General features: G+C 31.7%; 2 protein-coding genes across 2 annotated transcripts; both read right to left on the reverse strand.

The window, feature by feature from the left end:
• Positions 1–2242: 2242 nt before the first annotated feature.
• On the reverse strand, positions 2243–7072 carry LOC100793604 (GDSL esterase/lipase EXL3). Its single transcript, XM_041016253.1, has 5 exons — positions 6669–7072; positions 3686–3816; positions 3327–3560; positions 2932–3187; positions 2243–2534 (listed from the first exon to the last, which is right to left on the reverse strand). Exons 1-5 carry the CDS (start codon positions 6991–6993, stop codon positions 2344–2346), a joined length of 1137 nt encoding a protein of 378 aa, XP_040872187.1. The 5' UTR covers positions 6994–7072; the 3' UTR covers positions 2243–2343.
• A 4238-nt stretch (positions 7073–11310) lies between these two features.
• On the reverse strand, positions 11311–19798 carry LOC100794840 (protein FREE1). Its single transcript, XM_003527535.5, has 10 exons — positions 18756–19798; positions 17360–17446; positions 17130–17261; positions 12914–13045; positions 12586–12651; positions 12385–12495; positions 12013–12102; positions 11868–11898; positions 11631–11701; positions 11311–11517 (listed from the first exon to the last, which is right to left on the reverse strand). The coding sequence occupies exons 1-10, from the start codon at positions 19602–19604 to the stop codon at positions 11440–11442; spliced, it is 1647 nt and encodes a 548-aa protein (XP_003527583.1). The 5' UTR covers positions 19605–19798; the 3' UTR covers positions 11311–11439.
• Positions 19799–20124: the final 326 nt, after the last annotated feature.

The following is a 20124-nucleotide window of genomic DNA, read 5'->3' on the forward strand; positions in this document are numbered from 1 at the left end:
ACGAGAAACTTTTTAAAAGATTATTTATTTTATAATTATTTTAAGTGAAACATATTTATATTTTAAATGATATGCTACCAAAATATATATATATCTTGTTATTATAAGTAATACCAATTAGTTTTTTTTCAATTATATAATTTCATATTTATAACTTTAAATCTCTATTTCTAGGTGATTCGTCAAAAATGTTACGAGTAACCTTAGGCATATACGGTGGGAAAGGGAAGTGTGATCTTGTTATTCACAATCACATGTATTTTCCGGCCACATTTATTTGAATCAAATTAAATATAGCGAGGTGCCGACTAATTAGTTGTTAGATATTGGATAACAGATTATAAAAGTGGTGAATAGTGCTGGCTGTTGAGGTGCCACTCGTCGTACCTGCATCTCTCAGGTAGTTGCCACTTACCAATTGCCAAATTGGACTTCTGAATTTCTGATTATTTTCATTTGTAAACGATACGATATTTTTAAATATAATCTAAATATAAAATTTTTAATACGACTTTAACTTAATTAAATGAGAATTTAAAAAATATCAAATTTGAATACGAAATATATGAATTTAAAACTTTCTATCTTAAATGGTTTGAAATTTGATTTAATAAATAACATTGACAATATTGAGAATTAAAAAATTGTGTTTTATATTCATAAATAAAAGTTATTTTATTTTAAAATTGGACTGATTTATTTTTTATATATTTTTCCTCCTCTCATTACTGAATAGTTAACATACATTCTATAGTATAAATTTAAGCAATCGATTTTGAATAAAAAATATTTTAAAAAATATTTTATTCTTTATTAAATTCTGTTAATTTCCTTATATTAAGTATTTCACATACACACTTCATAAAAATACAGGTATTATACATTAACAACATCCACATACACACTTCATAAAAATTTATGGGTATGACTTATTACAGTGCCTTATCTCCATACTTATATACGTAATATACTTGCTATAGATAAATTATATTTTAAATGTTATATATGTGTTGGGAAAAATTTAGGTACTATACGTACGTACCTTACCAAAACACCCACACCATAAAAATTTATGAGTATGACGAGGGTAGATAGTATTACAGCACTTGATCCTATCCAGATATACTTGCATAATATATTTGTTTTATTTTATAACTAGAATTTAAAAATTTTAAAATATATTTTTTAATTTTAATTAACTAAAAGGAAAGTAAGGAGCATCTAAATATAATATAGGTCATTAGCAAAAAAAGAAGAGAGAGAGTATATATAGGCACCTAATAAATCAAATATAAGTACGTATTAAAGTTACTATTCATATAAATATGAATTTGGGTACACTTCTATTTAAATCAAAATCAATGTCATTCAGTTTGCAGTTGAGTTGGTGTATTGATTTATCGGCAAATAATAAAGATGAATGTTTTTTTTTGGTGGACATAAAGATGAATGTTTATAACCACAAAACGTTATCTTGATTCATATTTTGACAAAGAAAAAAATTGGTTATGTATTAAGTAAAACAATTTTTCATTATTATTTAATTATAACCTATTATATATGATAAATTTATTAATTTTTAATTCTTAAAAGAAAAAATTATTAAATTTTATTATAATTAGTTTAAAGGTCATACATATAAAGATTTATAATTAAATAATAATATAATATTTTTTTTCAATATATGATGATTCAACTCTTTGACAAATCACACCCTTATTATTCATCACTTAACCAATCACACTCTAAAATATGATATGAGTATCTAAATTAATCTCAACACCACCCTGCCAAGTGCCAACTTGCTTTCTCAAGGTTAGACCATTGTATACTGAAGATTTCTATGTTGAAATGATGAGCACGTAAAGCCTATCCATTTAAAGTTCCCACTTCACAAATCCATTCATGATTCCAACCGTACCTGTGGCGCACGCGGCTTTGCCAACCTTCAAGTGACAAATTGACGGCCTAGACCTTCAACAATTTTTCCTTAATTTTGATAGTTTCAAGTCACATTTTCCTTGTGGTGTATGTCACTTAGCCAAACATTAAAAAGTTCCTTTTGTTAATAACAATTATAAACTCGTTTAATGTGTTTGATCTATTACCTGCCAATATTTGGGCCTAAATGAGCTTTTCTCTTACCTTTTCTATTGGAATCCTCCCGTGAAGCAAATTAATCACATGGTAACCTATTTTACTGGCTGTATAAATGTAAAACTTATTCTATTTTAATAGTATATTTAAATTAAAATCAATAATTAATTATTCGGTCTTACAAGGAGAGTGTCAAACTCTACATTATTTAGAAGTTGACTATAAAACTAAAATTTAATAAGAAATTCAGATGAACTGGGACAAATATTTTCGAAGAATAGGAGCTACGAGCCTTCTGTAAACATTTTCTGAAGGATGAAAACTATCCCAAAAAACGTAGTCTCCCACATCCGGACACGTGGGATGCAAAGGGTTGCATAACACTGCGGCTTCTATTTTGCCCGTACCACAGCATCCTCTGTCTCCCACTTTAAATCCTGCAATTATAAAGGCATGACGTCCGACAAAGCTTTTTCTATTAATTGCTTTTTAGAATTTTTGCCTGTGAGCACTGTCAGGGGCAGTAAATTCAGTCATAAACAATTGGGTGCTACTTATTAAGAATGACCTAATAGTAAGAGCCTTAAATATTTGTATGCCATTTCAATTTTAAATTTTATTGTCACCATTGATCTATTATCTATGGAATCATTGTCTACTGTGAAATTAATAAGACATTTGGGTTCTAATTCTACACAAATCATTTTCTACTTCTATGGCTGATACCTTAGAACTATTCTAGCCAGTAACTTGATGATCATTGATTATTTCTTAAGAAATACTAATAATGAATGAATAGTAAGTGTGTAATAAAAGTGAAAAGTGTTAGATTACCATAATTTTGGTAATGTACAATGATATCAAGTAGGGGGTTGTAAACATCCAGATAAACCATCCTGGCATTAGGCAAGTTCCGGTTAAGGGAAGCCAACTCCTTTGCGAGTTTGCTGTTGAATAACTTGGCCGCGTCGTTGTACTTTTCTGCACATTTTCTAACTATTCCTCCAACCAGTGTTCTCTGAAATGGCACACACCCAATTGGTGGAGCACTGAATACCCCTATCCTCCGACCACCTAGTTGATATATTTCCTTTCAATTATATTCACAATAATTATTAATTAATGTATGTACATGGTAAGCTAATTAATCAATCAAAATAACATATTCATAAGTGATATATGTGCATAACTTGAATAACATATGCTAACTAATTATTATTTATGCATACCTTTAAGAAATTAGAAGCTGACTTGACCATTAAGTCAGTGTAAGCAGGAATATCATATTCTACTTCTCTAGCATGACTCAAAAAGTATGTGTTGGAAATGTCGTTGCTGCCTTCCACAACAAGAACAATACCATTGGCTAGGATGAAGTTTGTTTTGTCCTCTCCAACGAGTCCTTTTAGTTTTCTTATGTATTCTTTGAACAAGTCTATTTGACCGGTCAACGATATAGCTGACTGGTATTCAAATATTAACCAAGTTAATTAGAATAATTAAGAGAAAAAAATGAACTATTTTTTGTGTTATTAAACAAAATTAATTAGGAGCTGATAGAGAACAATGAAACTGAATGTTACCCTACCGCTAGTTTAGATGTGAGAGGATCGTACCCTGAACCACCGGATGCAAAGCAGACACCAGTGACGAGATCGCTGGGTTGAAGATTTGGATCCAAATATGCTGGCAGAAGTTCCTTAATGCCCAATTCTTCAGCTGATCATATAATAAGAAATTGTGTTACAATATGTTCCTGATTATTAAGAAGGGAAAGAGATACAAGTAATTATTAATTAAGAACATGTTTGAGATGGATTAATTTATCCTATTTCAGTTGTTTTTAGGAGAAAAAGTTGTTTATAAAAAAGGTAAAATTTTGGGAAAAATTAGCTTAAATTTTGATTTTTTTTCTCTAAAAATATAAGTTATTTGTATAAAATACAACATTTGCAATTTACGATTGTTATTTAACATTTTTTTCTCTTTTATTTGTTTTCATATTATAATCCTAAACTCGGTCTAAGATTTTAGATTTTAATCTTGTAGATAAAAAAATATAATTATAATTAAGAAAAAAATTCTTTTATTATGTAATTCTTTCTTCTTCTTCCTAACGAAAATAATTATGTTTACATTAGTTTTCAATAAATTTATTCAAATAAAACTTATTATGATTATAATTGATGAAACATATAATTACATTTTAAAATAATCTGATTTTTGTAACCGTTGCAATCTAAACACACTTAATTAATTAGGTGTTTGTGATTTTAATTCTTTTAAAAAAAATAAAGGACGTGTCTGATTTAAAAAAAAATAAAGAAAAATTTTTAAATTAAAATAAAATATAAAAAATGTGAATCTCATGAAATAAAATTTAATTTTTTTATTCCTTCGAAACCAAGGCACCCTAATTACTTACGATTTTGAGATATTTATATATAATTACCATAAAAATATTAAATATCAGTACTGTACTAGTAAAGCCAGACCGCAGGGCGTCGGACGTTCAGACATTCTGTAGTTTTTGCAGGGAACACAATTCTGAATCTGATTGGCTGATTTCTCAGTTACTTGTCTCGCTAAAAGGCATGTATCCTTTTGATTTTCTAATTTTTCTTTTTTATATGTATAACTTGCATTGGAATTCGTACAATACATGGTTGTTTTGGTAAAAGAAAGAGTGAAGAGAAAAAATAATAAAAAAAATATATATTTAAATATTGTTAAAACAAAAATAAAATACATTAGAAAAACAAAAATAAAATGCAAACGGTTCCACCGTTAGACATATGGGAATGGCTGGACAATTTTCTTTTATATACATATATATATATAGACTATAAGGTATACAATAATATTTGTATTTGATAGTTAACTAATCTTATTTCGCCATATTCACTTATTTACTCATTATAAGGTAAATTAGTACTATAGCATGTTTGAGTTAGAATCAAATTCTTAAACTTTAATTAAAGATATACGTGTCAAATCATTTATATCTATAATTTTATTTTACCGGAAAAAGATTATTTGAGAAAATAAAGATTGTTTAACAGGAAGGAACAACCTCTCATGGAAAAAAAAATCTTGAGATGATCCTAAAAAACATATTAAATTATCCAATAAGCATAACATAATTGACAATATACATTAATTTTGTAAAAAAAATTATGAATTTTAAATATAATTAAATGTTGATCAAGAATTAATCATACAGTTAATAAAAAGAGTCAAACTTATGAGATATTTTGAAATACATTGGAAAATCTAAGATTCTATTTAAGTTAATATCAAATCAAATGAAAAAAACATATTATATTAATAACGGAAGGGATAGTTTCTGCTGGGAAAAAAAATTTTAAAATGATTCCATAAAACATATTATATTAATAAAATTCAGCAAAGGATTCAAATTTTATACAGTTGTAGAGTCATTGTAAAGGATTTATTTTCCTATTTAACATCAATTCAAAATTTGAAAACCTTAGTTGATTCAAAAGTTTTTTTTTTCACTCCCAAAAAAAGGATTATGCGCTAAAAGTATAAAAAGTTTTACACTTTAAACAATAATTTATGGTTAAATAACAATATAAAATTATTTTATATAATTAATACATAAACATTAAATTCATAATATATCGGTGAAAATACATTTTTAGTCATTCTATAATTTATAATTTATAATTTACAATTTTATCCACCAATTTTTAATCAATAATTTTAATATCTCATTTTTATAAAATTCATAATTTTGTTCTAACTATTAAATATTTGTCTATTGACCGCCAAAATTATACTAACATTAATTAACCATAATCTAAATTATGTAGATGACATGTTAATTAATATTTAACAATATTTAAGTTAAATTACATTTTTAATCCTTCTATATTGCATTAAATAGATGGTACGTGTGACAACTAATACTTAATAAGACAAGAGTTGGAGTAATAAAAATGTCATTTTGTTCAAATCTCTCTATTAATATAATATATTAATTATTAATATTTATCGATAAAAAATATTAAATTATTTTTGAATAATATAAAAAAAAAAAAACAAAAACTGCAATTTTACTTAAATATTATTAAATATTAATTGCCATGTCATCTGCTTAACGTCAAGTCATAATAATGTTACAATTTAATGATCAATGGACAAGCATTTAAGTGCTTTAATTTAACATTAACATTAAATATTGGAATATCATGGCATTATGTTTGATTTGAATATTAACTTTTCTTAAAGTACGAATTTTAAAGTTCAGTTTTGTAAATATCGTGGAGTTAGTGATATTTTAAATATTTAATTATTTTGCTTTTAGATATCAAAATATTCGAATATTTTCACATTTTTATATTAAAATGAACTGAGAAATTAAACTGTATAATTTTAAACTCTTAAGGGCAAGATTAATATGATAAATTAACAAGTCAAAGATTAACTCAGAAACAGTAGTATTTTTCAAAGAACTATATATAAATGGTTGTGCAAAAAATATTTCTCAAGCATATGCTACTATATATCACGTAAGAGCATAGGGATAAAAAAAATATAGTGTATACCTACAAGGTCTGATGGAACCTTTCCATTACCAAATCGACCAGTTGGGATGCCTCCTTCGAAATCTCTCCCATATGGTGGGAAGTTGCACTTAGCAAGAGTTTGCATGTTGTTGTTGTTGTTCCCCGTATCCATTATTGAATCTCCGAACACCAACACTGCTGGAACCGTAACATTTGGTGGAAGTTCCACCAAACCCTTCGCTTTGCAAGAAACCATTAACAGTAACATGAAACAACGTAGAACAAGAATACCAAGGGGTAGAGGAGAAGCCATTAAAGAATCCATGGCAGTGATAATTTTAGCTACTTCTAAGTTTAGCTTCATCTTAAATAACTTAGATCTGCGAGTGCGAGAAATACACCTATATGTCACGCAATTGAGTTAATTGGCTCATTCATTGCACGCAAGAAATGACTTCAGCTAACTTCTGACTGCACGTACAATCCATTTATGATCTTTTTTATTATCGACTTATAGTATATCCTAGCAAGTTGTTATTATATCGTCGAATGTCTAAATTAAATGAAATTTGATAAACATGATCTGTAAGACAGTATCAAAAGATACAACCAATCAATTATTAGATTTTGTAATTTATAAAAAAAATATTAAATATAAAACTCAGTTGTATCAATAACTTCAAAATAATGAGAGACTATAGTGAAAAAGAATCACGAGAAAAATACTAATTTTAAAATTTATATATATGTATATATTTATAGGTGTTCCGTGTTCAAAACAGACTCCTGAATGTAACATGATATCCTGAATGCATGCATCCTTCCATAGTTTGATTTTTGAATAATTTATTTTTTTAATTTGTTCATAACCTTTAGGTAACAACATTGTATCCACGATTTTGTGCTTTGACCTCATTTTCCCTCTCACCTACTAATTGAAAATATATTAATTTCTTCATCTGTCCAACTGTTTGTGATCTAGTGAGTGAGTGGGCCAAGTGACCGGAACAGAGACGTGCACGTTCGTTGACAATTCTGTTGTTTAGCATCTAAAGTGTTCTGCTAACAATTGCGTTAAATGTTTTGGTTAAAAAATTAAAAGAATTTTTATTAAATTATATAAAACATATTTGAAAATAAAAAAAAAATAATTTTATGTTTCTCATTCAAAAAATTAGTTATATTTTTTTAATCATCAATTAGAATATTTGATTTCAAGGTAATATCTTAAGATATATATTTTCGTATATTTTGATTCTATGAGATTAATCTTTATTTAATCACACTTTAAATTTATTACCCCTTCTCAGGAGTATATTTTGAAGGAATAAAACATAAATTCTCTCTACAAACTTAACATATATTTTCAATGAGTTACATACATTATATTTATTTTACTGTTTTAACTAGTACCCTTATAACACGGAATAGCATTTGCAAAATCTAGAGGTAACCATCATGCCAATTGAGTATGTAGGGGCTAAAGAAAACAGATGGTTCATTTATTTTTTGAGTATGTAATATAATTGCGTAACTTGATATAATCTTGCACAATAGTTCTAAAAATTGCATATTACCTGGCTGACACTCTTAGAATTTTTGGATCCCGATGAATTGCCTACAATAACTTAGAAATAAATGTATAGAATATTAACCATGAAACACTATAACAACCATAAAATTTAGAACAAAAATTAATATCTTGCTATATTTTTTTTCTTACTTGGAATGTTAAGGATTCAAAACTCTCATGATAACACTTTTTCATTTTTGTCATGAACATAAGTTATCTTTCCTCTCAATATATATATAATAAATATGTTTCATATAGATATCATATCATTGTTATAGGATTTGATGACTTTTAATTATTAGTATATAGAATAATTTTGTTTTTTTTTAGATTATGAGATCATATTAATGTAAGTTTTATTTATTGTGATTGTGTATAAGGAAATCCAACTCAAGTAGTTGAATAGTGTAGATGAGTTATAAATCACTTATACTTGAATTTCATTTCTAAGAATAAAAAAAATTGATTTTTATTATGTTCATAAAATCATAACCTTTCAAAGTTTGAAACAAGAAATTAATAAAATCTTTAACAAACAATATTTAAATAATTATAAAGTGACAAAAAAGAAATTCAATCTCCCTTCAATAGACTTCCAGATCCGTCCCTAAGTAGAATGTTTTAAAAATGCAGATAGTTTCTAATTATGGCACCATCATCGTGAAGGAACGGACTTGTTGCAAATGCATCCACTTTAGGCTTTAAGAGAATAAACAGTTTATTTAGATAAATTTCTAACAGAATTACTGAATACAATTTTGTTTTATTTATAAGAATTAAATACAAATACGATAATGTATAATAATTTACACACTATCATGAGTTACTCGTCAAGCTAGTGCACACAATTTAATTTTACGAATGAGGCAACATCAAATTAAAATTCTAAAGTCTGACGGTCTGAGTCAGTCAACTGTTTATAATGTGAGGTAACATTCTCGAAAATCACAAACCCCGCAAAGAAGGCAAATGCATTAATCTTTTCCACCGTGGATATCACAATAATAAGTGATAATAATAGTTTTTAGTACTAACATGCCATACAAGTACAACATGGTAAAAGACTCGTGTTGAACATATGTAGTCATGTAGAAATTCGTTGACGTTAGGGCAGAAGTCGGCGTACAATTTTAATCAGTGTATTAGTTTCGTTTAATACCAATGTTCTTAACATTAATATGGTTACTCAAACATACTAATTTATATTTTGTTTATTTAATCAAGATTGATTCGGGACTAACTGATCATATATGTATAGTAAATAAATTAATATTAAATTGTAAAAAAAAGTAAAATTTTAAATTAACATTAAATAATAATAACTTGATGTCAAAAATCAAAACCTTGAAAACAGTAGATAAAAATATTTATTATTTGATAACTAAAAATATGATATTTCACTTTAACATTTCACAATGAGAAATTATTCGATTTTTTTTCTCTAAGTAATTATTTGGTCAAGCAAGGTGACAAAATATAAATTTGATGTTTTTGTTGGAAACTGAGACCCTCATTTTTCCTACTTTGAATTAACTTGTTTTATACTTTTCTTCTTTTTTCGTTACACGATCTTTACACAAATTATGAGAGTGAGAATGATTTCTCAAGATTTTATTATTTTTTTCAATTTTAAATTAATTAAAAAAACCTTTAAATTCAATTTTAAAATAAATCATGTTTTATTTTAAATTATTACAATTTCTATTTGAAAACTTAAATTAAACAGTATTAATTATTATTGTTATGAGACTGCTATTATTTTTAAATTTAAATAAAATCCTATTTTATTTTAAGTCCTAAGAAATATCGTCGACAGTAATTAGGCCGACGATCTAGTTATAAATTATACTAATATCTTCAAGCAATTTTATATTAATTTTATAATTTTAATTTATATAACTAAATGATTTATAACAATAATATTTACCCTTAACCATTAAACCAATACCTTCACCATTTCAATTACCCTGATTTTTAGAACATTAGAATTTTTTTGGTTCACATCAGTAGCTACAAAAACATTAGCAAGACCCTGATAAATGTTTGGTAGAGAAATTCTTAATTTCTTAGAAATCTTAAATTGAGAATGTTACATCCTATTCTATAAATCATTCTCAAGAATTTATTTTATGATTATGTCTGCGAGTGAACAATGATGATAATTTTAATAAATAGATGATTTAAATTATGTTTGTCAGTATATGCTTAATTCTGATAAAATATATTGCTCAAATTTTTTAAACAAGTTCATAAATGTGCTTTCTAAAAATGTTAAATTTTAAATCTTTAAGTGTACAAATTTATAGGTTATGAAATTATTTAGAAATATTTTTAATTATAAACAAAAGATCATACGGGTCAATTATGGATCCATAACTTAGTGACCCATTACTCCAACTTAATTAAAGATGTTCAAGTTGGATAACATTGTACTTAATACCCCTAAGGGCGACATTGACCAACTATGAATCATGAGGGGGAAAAAGCAAGGAAAAAGGGTGTAATAAAAGATAATCTTACCCTTATAAAAGAATCTAACATAATTAACATTTTTTTCCTTGCAAGCTCCCATTTGGGATATCTCGAAAAAAAGGTCAAACTATATGAAAAATCCACACGACTCTCAACCAAGAAAAAGACTACCCATACTCGCGTCTTTAAACTCCTTCCTAAGTCCTAATCCTTCACCCAGAATTCCAAATATACCCCGACTAATTACCCCTTCATTGAATGTTTTGTTATTCCACTTAATCGATATAAAAGTTAGATGAAAAAATAACACATATTCGGCTTTACATTATTCAGGGAGACGCAAGACTGATCAAAATAATTGTGACCAAGTTGATCTTCCGAACTTTAGAAGTTACAAAATCTCTAGCAAAACAGTATTACTCAGCTGAACCAACAAATCGTCTGAAACCATAATGAATTCACCATAGCTATACATGTATATATATATGTGTTCAGCGTCTATTTTATACAAGCGGATAAACGAATTTAAGTGAGAATTGAACAACTAACGAAGCACACCAAGCTTTAAGCACAAAATAAAAAAATAAAAAAAAGATGCATGCAAGGTAAAACTAGGACATGAAACAAGCCCAAAAATAATAGTAAAAGGAAGGCAATCCCAATCATTGATAATTAATGTGCAAGAGATAGCTCAGTAAAACAAATGAATTTTAAACTTGTGAAACACGAAGACACCTTCTCATCCATATTAATGTTTATCGGAACTCAATGAGCACTCACAAGAAATGGGTGCTGGCAAACTCCACACTCAATAGTCTCTGAACCCGAGCTAGGCACCTGAACCTGCAATAATATCAAACAAAGCGCCACATGAGCGCCAAATGAAGATGATGATTATGATGATCTAATGATGCATGTATGAGAAAAGACGGGGGCAGTGGTCACTAGATTCAAACCTGCAGATGGACAGTGCAAATAGGACATGCAACTTCCTTCATCCGTCTTGCAGATCCATCAGACTTGGAACCTACAAACCACACCACTTAACAGAGCTGCAGAGATAAAATTCAAAATCTAAAAAAAAAAAAAAAATTCAAGCCATCTCAACTAAATTATCTATTACAACAGATTGCTTGAAACCTGCTTCCAAGTTATGAATAAAAAAATAAAAATCTATATAGTAATTACATTACCTGATGCCTTTTGATTTCTCTCTAGTTCCTCCTGCCAAGGCATTCACCAACAAGAAAGATTACCAAAGTAACTAAAAGAATTGTAGCTTTCCATGGGCGATAAAACAAACACAGAAACAAACAGTATAATGTCCCAATCAGTTACCTGAAGTTTCTTTGCAAGATCCTCATGACTCTGCAATGCAGGTTTACTTGATGACTCTTTCGCACTAGTCAGCCGCTGAGTCACTTCAGCCTATACAGCAACGGAACTATAAGAAACTTAACAGCATTGCTTCTTCAGTTATTCACTGTTCAGGCAGCACTAATTGAATTGAAAATAAGAGAGTAATAGAAAAGGAGTATGGTATGCCCATTATTGGGAGGGGACAAAGTCCCTACTTGGATATCCCATTTAATAGCACATTAGCACTACAAACTCAACAAATACAACAGCAAAAGCATATTACAAAACAGTATCCCTATTTTCAATATATCCAATATGATCCAATGAAAAGCCAACAAATATTGCACATACCATGCAACGGTCACAAACTCGTACAGGCTGAGCATTCTCATCAGCAGTCAGAGCAATTCTACCATGGGTACATTTGTCACAGAAAATATCACCACAGTTCCTACAGTGATGCTATTGGAAGCACAGAGGATCATGACATTAGCAACAAAGCACACAAAAAACAGAGAACATTGGTTGAGCAAGGAAAACAGGGAGACTAACCCTGCGAACAAAAGCCCCAAAATCAGTGCCACATGCTGTACATTTTGAGACGGCTTCATCCGGTACCTATACCAAAATAGAACCTTGTAAGATAGGTCAACTAATTTTCATTAAAATCAAGTCACATTCAGAAACTTTGCAAGAGTTAAAAGGAGTGAAAAATACTAACAATTGAAAATAAAGTCAAAAAAATACTAATTAAAGTAACAAAACATGTTCCAACAATCACAAGCCTCTACCAGAAAATGATTGGAAAATATTTCTTCAAAAAAACAAAGGATCCTATTTCTGAGAGGGAGAAGCCAAAAAGATTGCATCTAATTTTTACCCAATGATCCTTCTCTTCATTGGCAGGTTTGATAAGATTCATCCAATCACCAAAACCTTTCTTTCTTTCTGAAGACTGTTCATTTGTTTTCACAGCTTCAGCAGGCCTCCTGCCTCCACCCATTTCCTTGAACTGCATTAAGAAAAAGAAAATAAAGGTAATTAAGACATATATATCATATAATCCCAATATTTAAAACAATTTAGTTGTTGATAAGTAGCCAAAGAACCCAAGAAAAGGAAAAATGAAAAGCTATTTAACTAGAAAACCTGTGTAGAATTTAATAATTAAAATAGATTTAGGCGACCATAAATAATGTTAACAGACGATTTTTTCTATTATTGCAGACATTGCAGATACTATAACTGATTTTAAGAATATGAACCAGAGTAATAATTATTAAAATCCCAGATAGTGGCACAAAGCAGCAGACCCCAAAACTGGTACAGTGAGATAGCGGACAGCAGGATAACCACTATTATGAAATTTCTAGAATCTAGATGTAAACTAAATATTTATACTACCTTCGTCACTCCGTCCCTAAATATAAGACTTCTTTAAAAATTTGCTTGTCCCTTTTTATAAGGCTCTCTTCAAGTTGTCTTTTGCATTAATTATTTTTTTACTAAAATACCCCAAATTACTTTTACAATAAATGCTATGAATTAAAAATATAAATGTATTCTCTCTCTTACAAAGATTGGAGAAAAAGGCTAACACACATTAATTAATTAGGTAGAAAGTAATTAAGCAGAAAGAGAGAGATCATGAGTCCCAATAATTCTAACGATAAGTATGAAAAATAATATAAATTGCTAACAAATTTAATACTTCTAAATAAATAAACCAACTTTCTTAAACAGTATGAATTAGTTAAAAGAGTCTTATATTAAGGGACAGGTAGTATTACATATATAAATGCTATAAAAATACGCATTATTAAAGGCATGTTCAGATTAATAGTTGTTGAATATCTTTTGGGGTTTCTAAATTAGATTTGTATGCATCATTACTAAATATTTTTTCCTTGTTTTAGAAGTCAGCAGACATAGACTAGACTAGGCTGTCACATAGACTCGGCTAGGCTGTCTTTTCCCCCTTTCTCTCTCTTATGCTTTGAACTCTATAAATTGTAAGCTGAAACATGAATATCAAGAGTCATGTGAGTGAAATTTCCTCACACTTAAATTCAAGTTGGTATCAAGAGAAGAAGAAGGCATCCTATTAATTAAGAAGCACGCAGTAAGCACTGCGTCTCCCCTCGTGATTCTCATCCTTCTCCAACTAGTCCTCCAACCATGGATCCTGCTTCCTCACCTGTCTCTCATCACTCTGATTCAGCCTGGCCCATTGCCATCCGAAAAGGTACTCGATCCACTCGCAACCCTCATCCTATTTATAAGTTTTTGAGTTACCATCGCTTGTCTCCTTCATATTCTTCCTTTGTTTTCTCTGTATCCTCACACCATGTTCCTTCTAATGTTCATGAGGCACTTAGTCATCCTGGATGGCGACAGGCTATGATTGATGAAATGCAGGCCCTTGAAAATAATGGTACTTGGGAACTTGTTCCTCTTCCACCTGGCAAGAAGACTGTGGGTTGTAGATGGGTCTATGCAGTTAAAGTTGGGCCTAATGGTAAGGTTGATCAACTTAAGGCTCGATCGGTAGCTAAAGGCTATATTCAGATTTATGGCCTTGATTATTGTGACACCTTTTCTCCTATGGCTAAAATCACCACTGCTCGTCTGTTTCTTGCTATGGCAGCCATGCGTTATTGGCCTCTTCATCAGCTTGACATTAAGAATGCTTTCCTCCATGGTGATCTTGAGGAGAAGATTTATATGGAGCAACCTCCTGGGTTTGTTGCTCAGGGGGAGTATGGTCTTGTTTGTAAGCTGTGTCGATCTCTCTATGGGTTGAAGCAATCCCCTCGGGCTTGGTTTGGTAAATTCAGTCATATTGTTCAACTTTTTGGGTTGAAATGAAGTAAGGCTGATCATTCTGTTTTTTATTGTCATTCATCCCCTGGGAAATGTGTTTATTTGATAGTATACGTTGATGATATAGTGATTACAGGGAATGATGCTACTAAGATTGTTCAGCTAAAAGAGCACTTATTCAGTCATTTCCAGACCAAAGACCTGGGATATTTGAAGTACTTCCTTGGTATTGAGGTGACTCAGTCAGGAGATGGTGTTGTGATCTCTCAGAGGAAGTATGCCCTTGACATTTTGGAGGAAACAGGCATGCAGAATTGTAGACCTGTTGATAGTCCTATGGATCCAAATCTGAAGCTCCTGGCAGATCAGAGTGAAATGTGTCCTGATCCCGAGAGATATAGAAGACTTGTGGAAAAACTCATTTATCTCACCATTACAAGACCTGATATTTCCTTTGTTGTTGGAGTGGTGAGCCAATTTATGCAAAATCCTCGTGTTGATCATTGGAATGTTGTTATGCGTATTCTTAGATACATTAAGAGAGCTTCAAGACAAGGATTACTTTATGAAGACAAAGGTAATACACAAGTATCTGGGTATTGTGATCCAGATTGGGCTGGTTGTCCTATGGATAGGAGATCCACATCCGGATATTGTGTTTCCATTGGAGGGAATGCTATCTCTTGGAAGAGCAAGAAGCAAACTGTTGTTGCCTGATCCAGTGCAGAGGCTGAATATAGATCTATGGCCATGGCTACATGTGAACTTATGTGGATCAAACAACTACTTCATGAATTGAGATTCTGTGAAGTTGGGCAGATGAAGTTATATTGTGATAACCAAGCCGCTCTCCATATTGCTTCAAATCCAGTCTTTCATGAGAGAACCAAACACATAGAAATTGACTGTCATTTCATTCGGGAGAAGCTATTGTCCAAAGAAATTATCACTGAGTTCATTAGCTCTAATGATCAGCCAGCAGATATTTTGACTAAGTTATTGCGAGGACCTAGGATTCAGTCTATTTGTTCCAAGCTTGGTGCATATGATCTATATGCTCCAGCTTGAGGGGGAGTGTTGAATATCTTTTGGGGTTTCTAAATTAGATTTGTATGCATCATTACTAAATATTTTTTCCTTGTTTTAGAAGTCAGCAGACATAGACTAGACTAGGCTGTCACATAGACTAGGCTAGGCTGTCTTTTCCCCCTTTCTCTCTCTTATGCTTTGTACTCTATAAATTGTAAGCTGAAACATGAATATCAAGAGTCATGTGAGTGAAATTTCCTCACACTTAAATTCAAGTATAGTTAAAAGTCATAATACCACAACAACAACAACAACAACAAAGCCTTATCCCAATAAGACATACAAAAGTTAATAAGAAGAAAAGTCAGAAAATATAAAAGAAAAGAAAAGTACAACAAGAAAGGGCATGAGATGGCTGATGAGCAGAGAGATGTGAACAAAAAGTGCAAAACGATGTGCCAAAGTTCTACATGGTGTGAGTTGGTCTGAAAGAGTTGTGTCAGAAGTGTGCGGGTGGAGAAAGATAGAGCAGAGGTGAGGAGCATGGCTGGTTTGTTCACAGAACAGAAAACAGAGGCTAGGGCAGACTGATGATAAAGGAAGTGATAAACAAACACAAGAGAACAGATTATTAGGACAGGCAAGTTTCCAAGTTTGCCCCCAATAAAACCGTAAAACAACACCGGTTTCAGGGGCAAAATTGAACTTAACATGTCACCTGCGTAGCACCTATGATGGTCATGATTGGCCACAAAAGGCACAAGTCTAGCTAAGATAACCACGTGTGACATGATGATGGGGGTTGGAGGAGTGGCAGGAGGCCATGATGGCATGATAGTGCTACTACCACTAATGTGCACAATTAACTACAATGCTGACTTGGGGATGAAAAGTGTGATAACTGCTAAAGGTTTAGGAAGGGAGAGAATCGGGCACTCTTGAAACTGCCTGAGCCATCAGTATTTTTATATTCTTGTTCATCTATCTTTCACATATTATTAACCCAACTTTTATCAGTACAGTAGAGTAGATATAATTCAGCTTGTTCTCTGCTTTCCTTTACTTTTGGACCTCTGGTCTTGTTATCTATCACATGGTAACTCAAACTGAGAAAGCAACCTTAAAACAAAATCTTGTCCCATGGTAACCTTAAAAATACAGAGCCAGTGTCTTATGATCTAGCCTAATTTATCATAAAAAAACCTGAACAATTGTTATAACAGAAAGTTGAAATATCTGAATACCTGTATGGTTGCAGCAGTCACTATATCCAAAAGTGTGTTAGTAGTGTAACTATTAGATTGCAATCTGATCCGTCTTGGCTCAATGTCAACAGGACTCTTTGACCAAAATGCAAAGGTAGATGAATCGATTCTCTGCATGATTCAATTAGCAAAAAATTATAATGAGATTGACTAGGAAAATTAATTTCATGGAAGTAGAGAAGTTTTCTGAAGGAAATCAAGAAGCTCACATCACATCTTGTTATGTTCTCAAGAGGATAAATTCTCAATGTCCGGCTGGTATTTGGATCCAGCATACGAATTCCATCCAAACCAATCTGAGCAGACAGAGGTCAACGAAGTTCAGATCAACAGCAATAACATAATGTGACCAACATTTTTTAGAAGCAAAAACAAAATCAGGAATATATAGAAAGAATAGACTAATCTAGACATATATATATAGAGAGAGAGACTACTACTTTGGGTCAAAGTCATAAACCAGATCCTTCATTAACCTACTTATACAAAAGAAGCACCCCTAGCCATGCAATTGGTATCCAATATCCTTGCGGCTAGGAACCACGGACATGTCAAAATAATTGTCATACCCACTTCAAACACATAACCATGCTAAAAATATGATATAGATACTTTGGATACTCTCAAGTCGTAACTCTTCACTAAATTTTGCAATTATTTATTTTTTGAACTTCCATACAAAATATAAACGAAAACAACATAAGAATTAGATAAAACAATAGTATTTTTTGAGTTTAATGGCTATCAGTGTTATCAATGGCAGATGGCAGAAGGAAAAAATTCCGTCATATAGACCCGCTATTGTGGCCTATGGTACTGCCATAGCAGGCCTCCCTTCACAAATTTACTAGGACAGTTGGCAAAAAATCTGCCACGCCATTCCGCTATAACGGCCATGGTAATCCAATCACAAATAGTTTTACATTGTAATCCAATCACAAATCATCATTAGTATCACTTTTAAGATAACTATTGTAGAAGTCAATAAACTTCCCACACACGGTTGTTTATGATTGGATGACTGTGAAAAATTGTTTTACCCAGTCAGTACATAATCTGTTTTCTCATTTTTATTAACTAACGCTAAATTTCAAAACATTGAAGCTATCTTGTAATTAAAAATTGTGCAAATGAGTTATAATTCAAAATCCGTGTCTTGTGCCATATGTATGTGCTCCCCTAGTCCCTAGCCTGACTATAATTACTTCAATAACAATGCAAAGGAAACAATTTAGTTAACTTGTTTGGTTCCACTTCCACATCCCAGAAGTGATTTCTCACAATTTAGTTAGGGTGTTTGGTTCCACATCCCAAATGTCATTTTTTCACAATTTGTTAGCATGTTTGGTTCCACATCCCAGATGAGATTCTTCACGTATACCAAGAAGCTAGTAGCTAAAGCTTCCACATCCTAGACGTAATTTCTTAATTCTCAATGAATTTCCAAATGTTCCACATCCTTGTCTCTCATTCATTGGATTGAATTCGATGAACAAGCGTTGATATTGAAGCCCTAAACCAGCTTTGGGGCAACAGCTGAACGCAATCCTCTTAATTATAAAACACAAACATAACAAATGGTTCTAAATGCAATCCTCGTCATACCTGACAGAGAACATCCATAGTGCTCTGACCCCCACTTTCGGCCAACAGCTTGACACGAAACTTTTGCACGCCGCCACCTTTGACATCTTGTTGTGTATCAGCCTTGGGCACCGCTTTCACAATCTTACCCCCCACAGAAGAAGATTCCTTCTGCGAGGGGAAACTGATGGACCTCCCGTAATCATCAAACGCCGCCCAAGTCGACGATTTTGGCGCCGTGCCACGCGCCCCGTAGGGTTCCACCTTGCCCCCTTCATAAGCATACACCCCATCTCCGTATCCATCATCTGCGCCACCACCGCTCTTCCCGTAAAAATCGGATCCCAAATCGGAATGGCTCCGAGTAAATCCGGCTCGGTACCTGTCGTCAAAGTAGCCTCCACCTTGATCGGGCCTCACGGGAGCCTCGTATGCAGGTTCGTAGGTCGGAATCGGAGGAACGGAGGAGGGTCCGGAGTAGCTGTAGGGAGAAGGGACAGGGTTGTATGAGGAGGGAGTGGAATTGGGGTTGGGAGGCGTTTGATGCTGATCATATGGTGAGAAATAGGGTTGTTGTTGTTGGTAGGGAGGGTTAGATTCGAAGGGAGGATTGAAAGGAGGGGGTAAATTAGGGTTGGAAGAAGAGGGAGGAAAGGAAGGAGCAGTGGGTGGAGAAGGATCGGGATTTTGAGGGTAGGAAGGGTAAGGGGTGTAATCGGAGGGAGCGTAATTGGGGGTGAAGGGAGGTGCAGAAGCGTAAGGGTTGTTTGGGTGTGGATCGGGATTGGGATTGGGATTGGGATTGGGGTTTTGGAGATGAGGGAATTGATAATATGGAGATGGAGCGGAGGTGTAGTCTCCTTGCTGCATGGCTGATTGGGATTAGGGTTCTTGAGGAATGGAAGGAAGAGGATGAGGATTCAATACTCTTTCTCTCAGAATATGTGCAAGTGGTTTGTTTGAGGTGGGGGTGTAATTCGCGGAACACGGAGGTTCTAGAAGTAACTTGGGTGCTGCGCTATCTGCAGGCGAAGGACATGAAAATACGCTAAATAGCAATTGTTAAGGTAGTAATTGCAACAGAACATGCTTTTTATTGACTCTGTGTTTCATTACTTCAGTTGCTATTTACTCAATATTTTATTATTATTTTTTTATCTTTATTTATGATTAGGCTTTAGGCATTTAAAAATTAAAATTGAAGTTTATTTTTGCATTTAATATTTCACTATTATAGATTAAAATATATAACTTATACTACAAAAAATTATATAACTTAAAAGATAAGACTTTAATCTTCTTTACTTTCATCTATGATTGCGCTTTATACATTATTAATGTTTTCTCAATACTTATATATTTCACACACTTTTTTTACAAAAAAAAATAT

This window comes from Glycine max, chromosome 6 (genome assembly GCF_000004515.6).
Source record: "Glycine max cultivar Williams 82 chromosome 6, Glycine_max_v4.0, whole genome shotgun sequence".
In the NCBI taxonomy this organism is placed as follows: Eukaryota; Viridiplantae; Streptophyta; class Magnoliopsida; order Fabales; family Fabaceae; genus Glycine; species Glycine max.

Bases quoted from the DNA above. Each gene is read 5' to 3' on its own strand.
- LOC100794840 (XM_003527535.5), bottom strand. From the start codon at position 19,604: ATGCAGCAAGGAGACTACACCTCCGCTCCATCTCCATATTATCAATTC. The intron at 17,262-17,359 runs GTGAGCTTCTTG...TGAATCATGCAG, and splicing joins AGAACATAACAAGATGTGAT to AGAATCGATTCATCTACCTT. The intron at 12,652-12,913 runs GTAAAAATTAGA...ATTTTGGTATAG, and splicing joins ATGAAGAGAAGGATCATTGG to GTACCGGATGAAGCCGTCTC.
- LOC100793604 (XM_041016253.1), bottom strand. From the start codon at position 6,993: ATGAAGCTAAACTTAGAAGTAGCTAAAATTATCACTGCCATGGATTCT. The intron at 3,561-3,685 runs GTAGGGTAACAT...TTTGAATACCAG, and splicing joins CTCTCACATCTAAACTAGCG to TCAGCTATATCGTTGACCGG. The intron at 2,535-2,931 runs GTAATCTAACAC...TTATAATTGCAG, and splicing joins TGTACATTACCAAAATTATG to GATTTAAAGTGGGAGACAGA.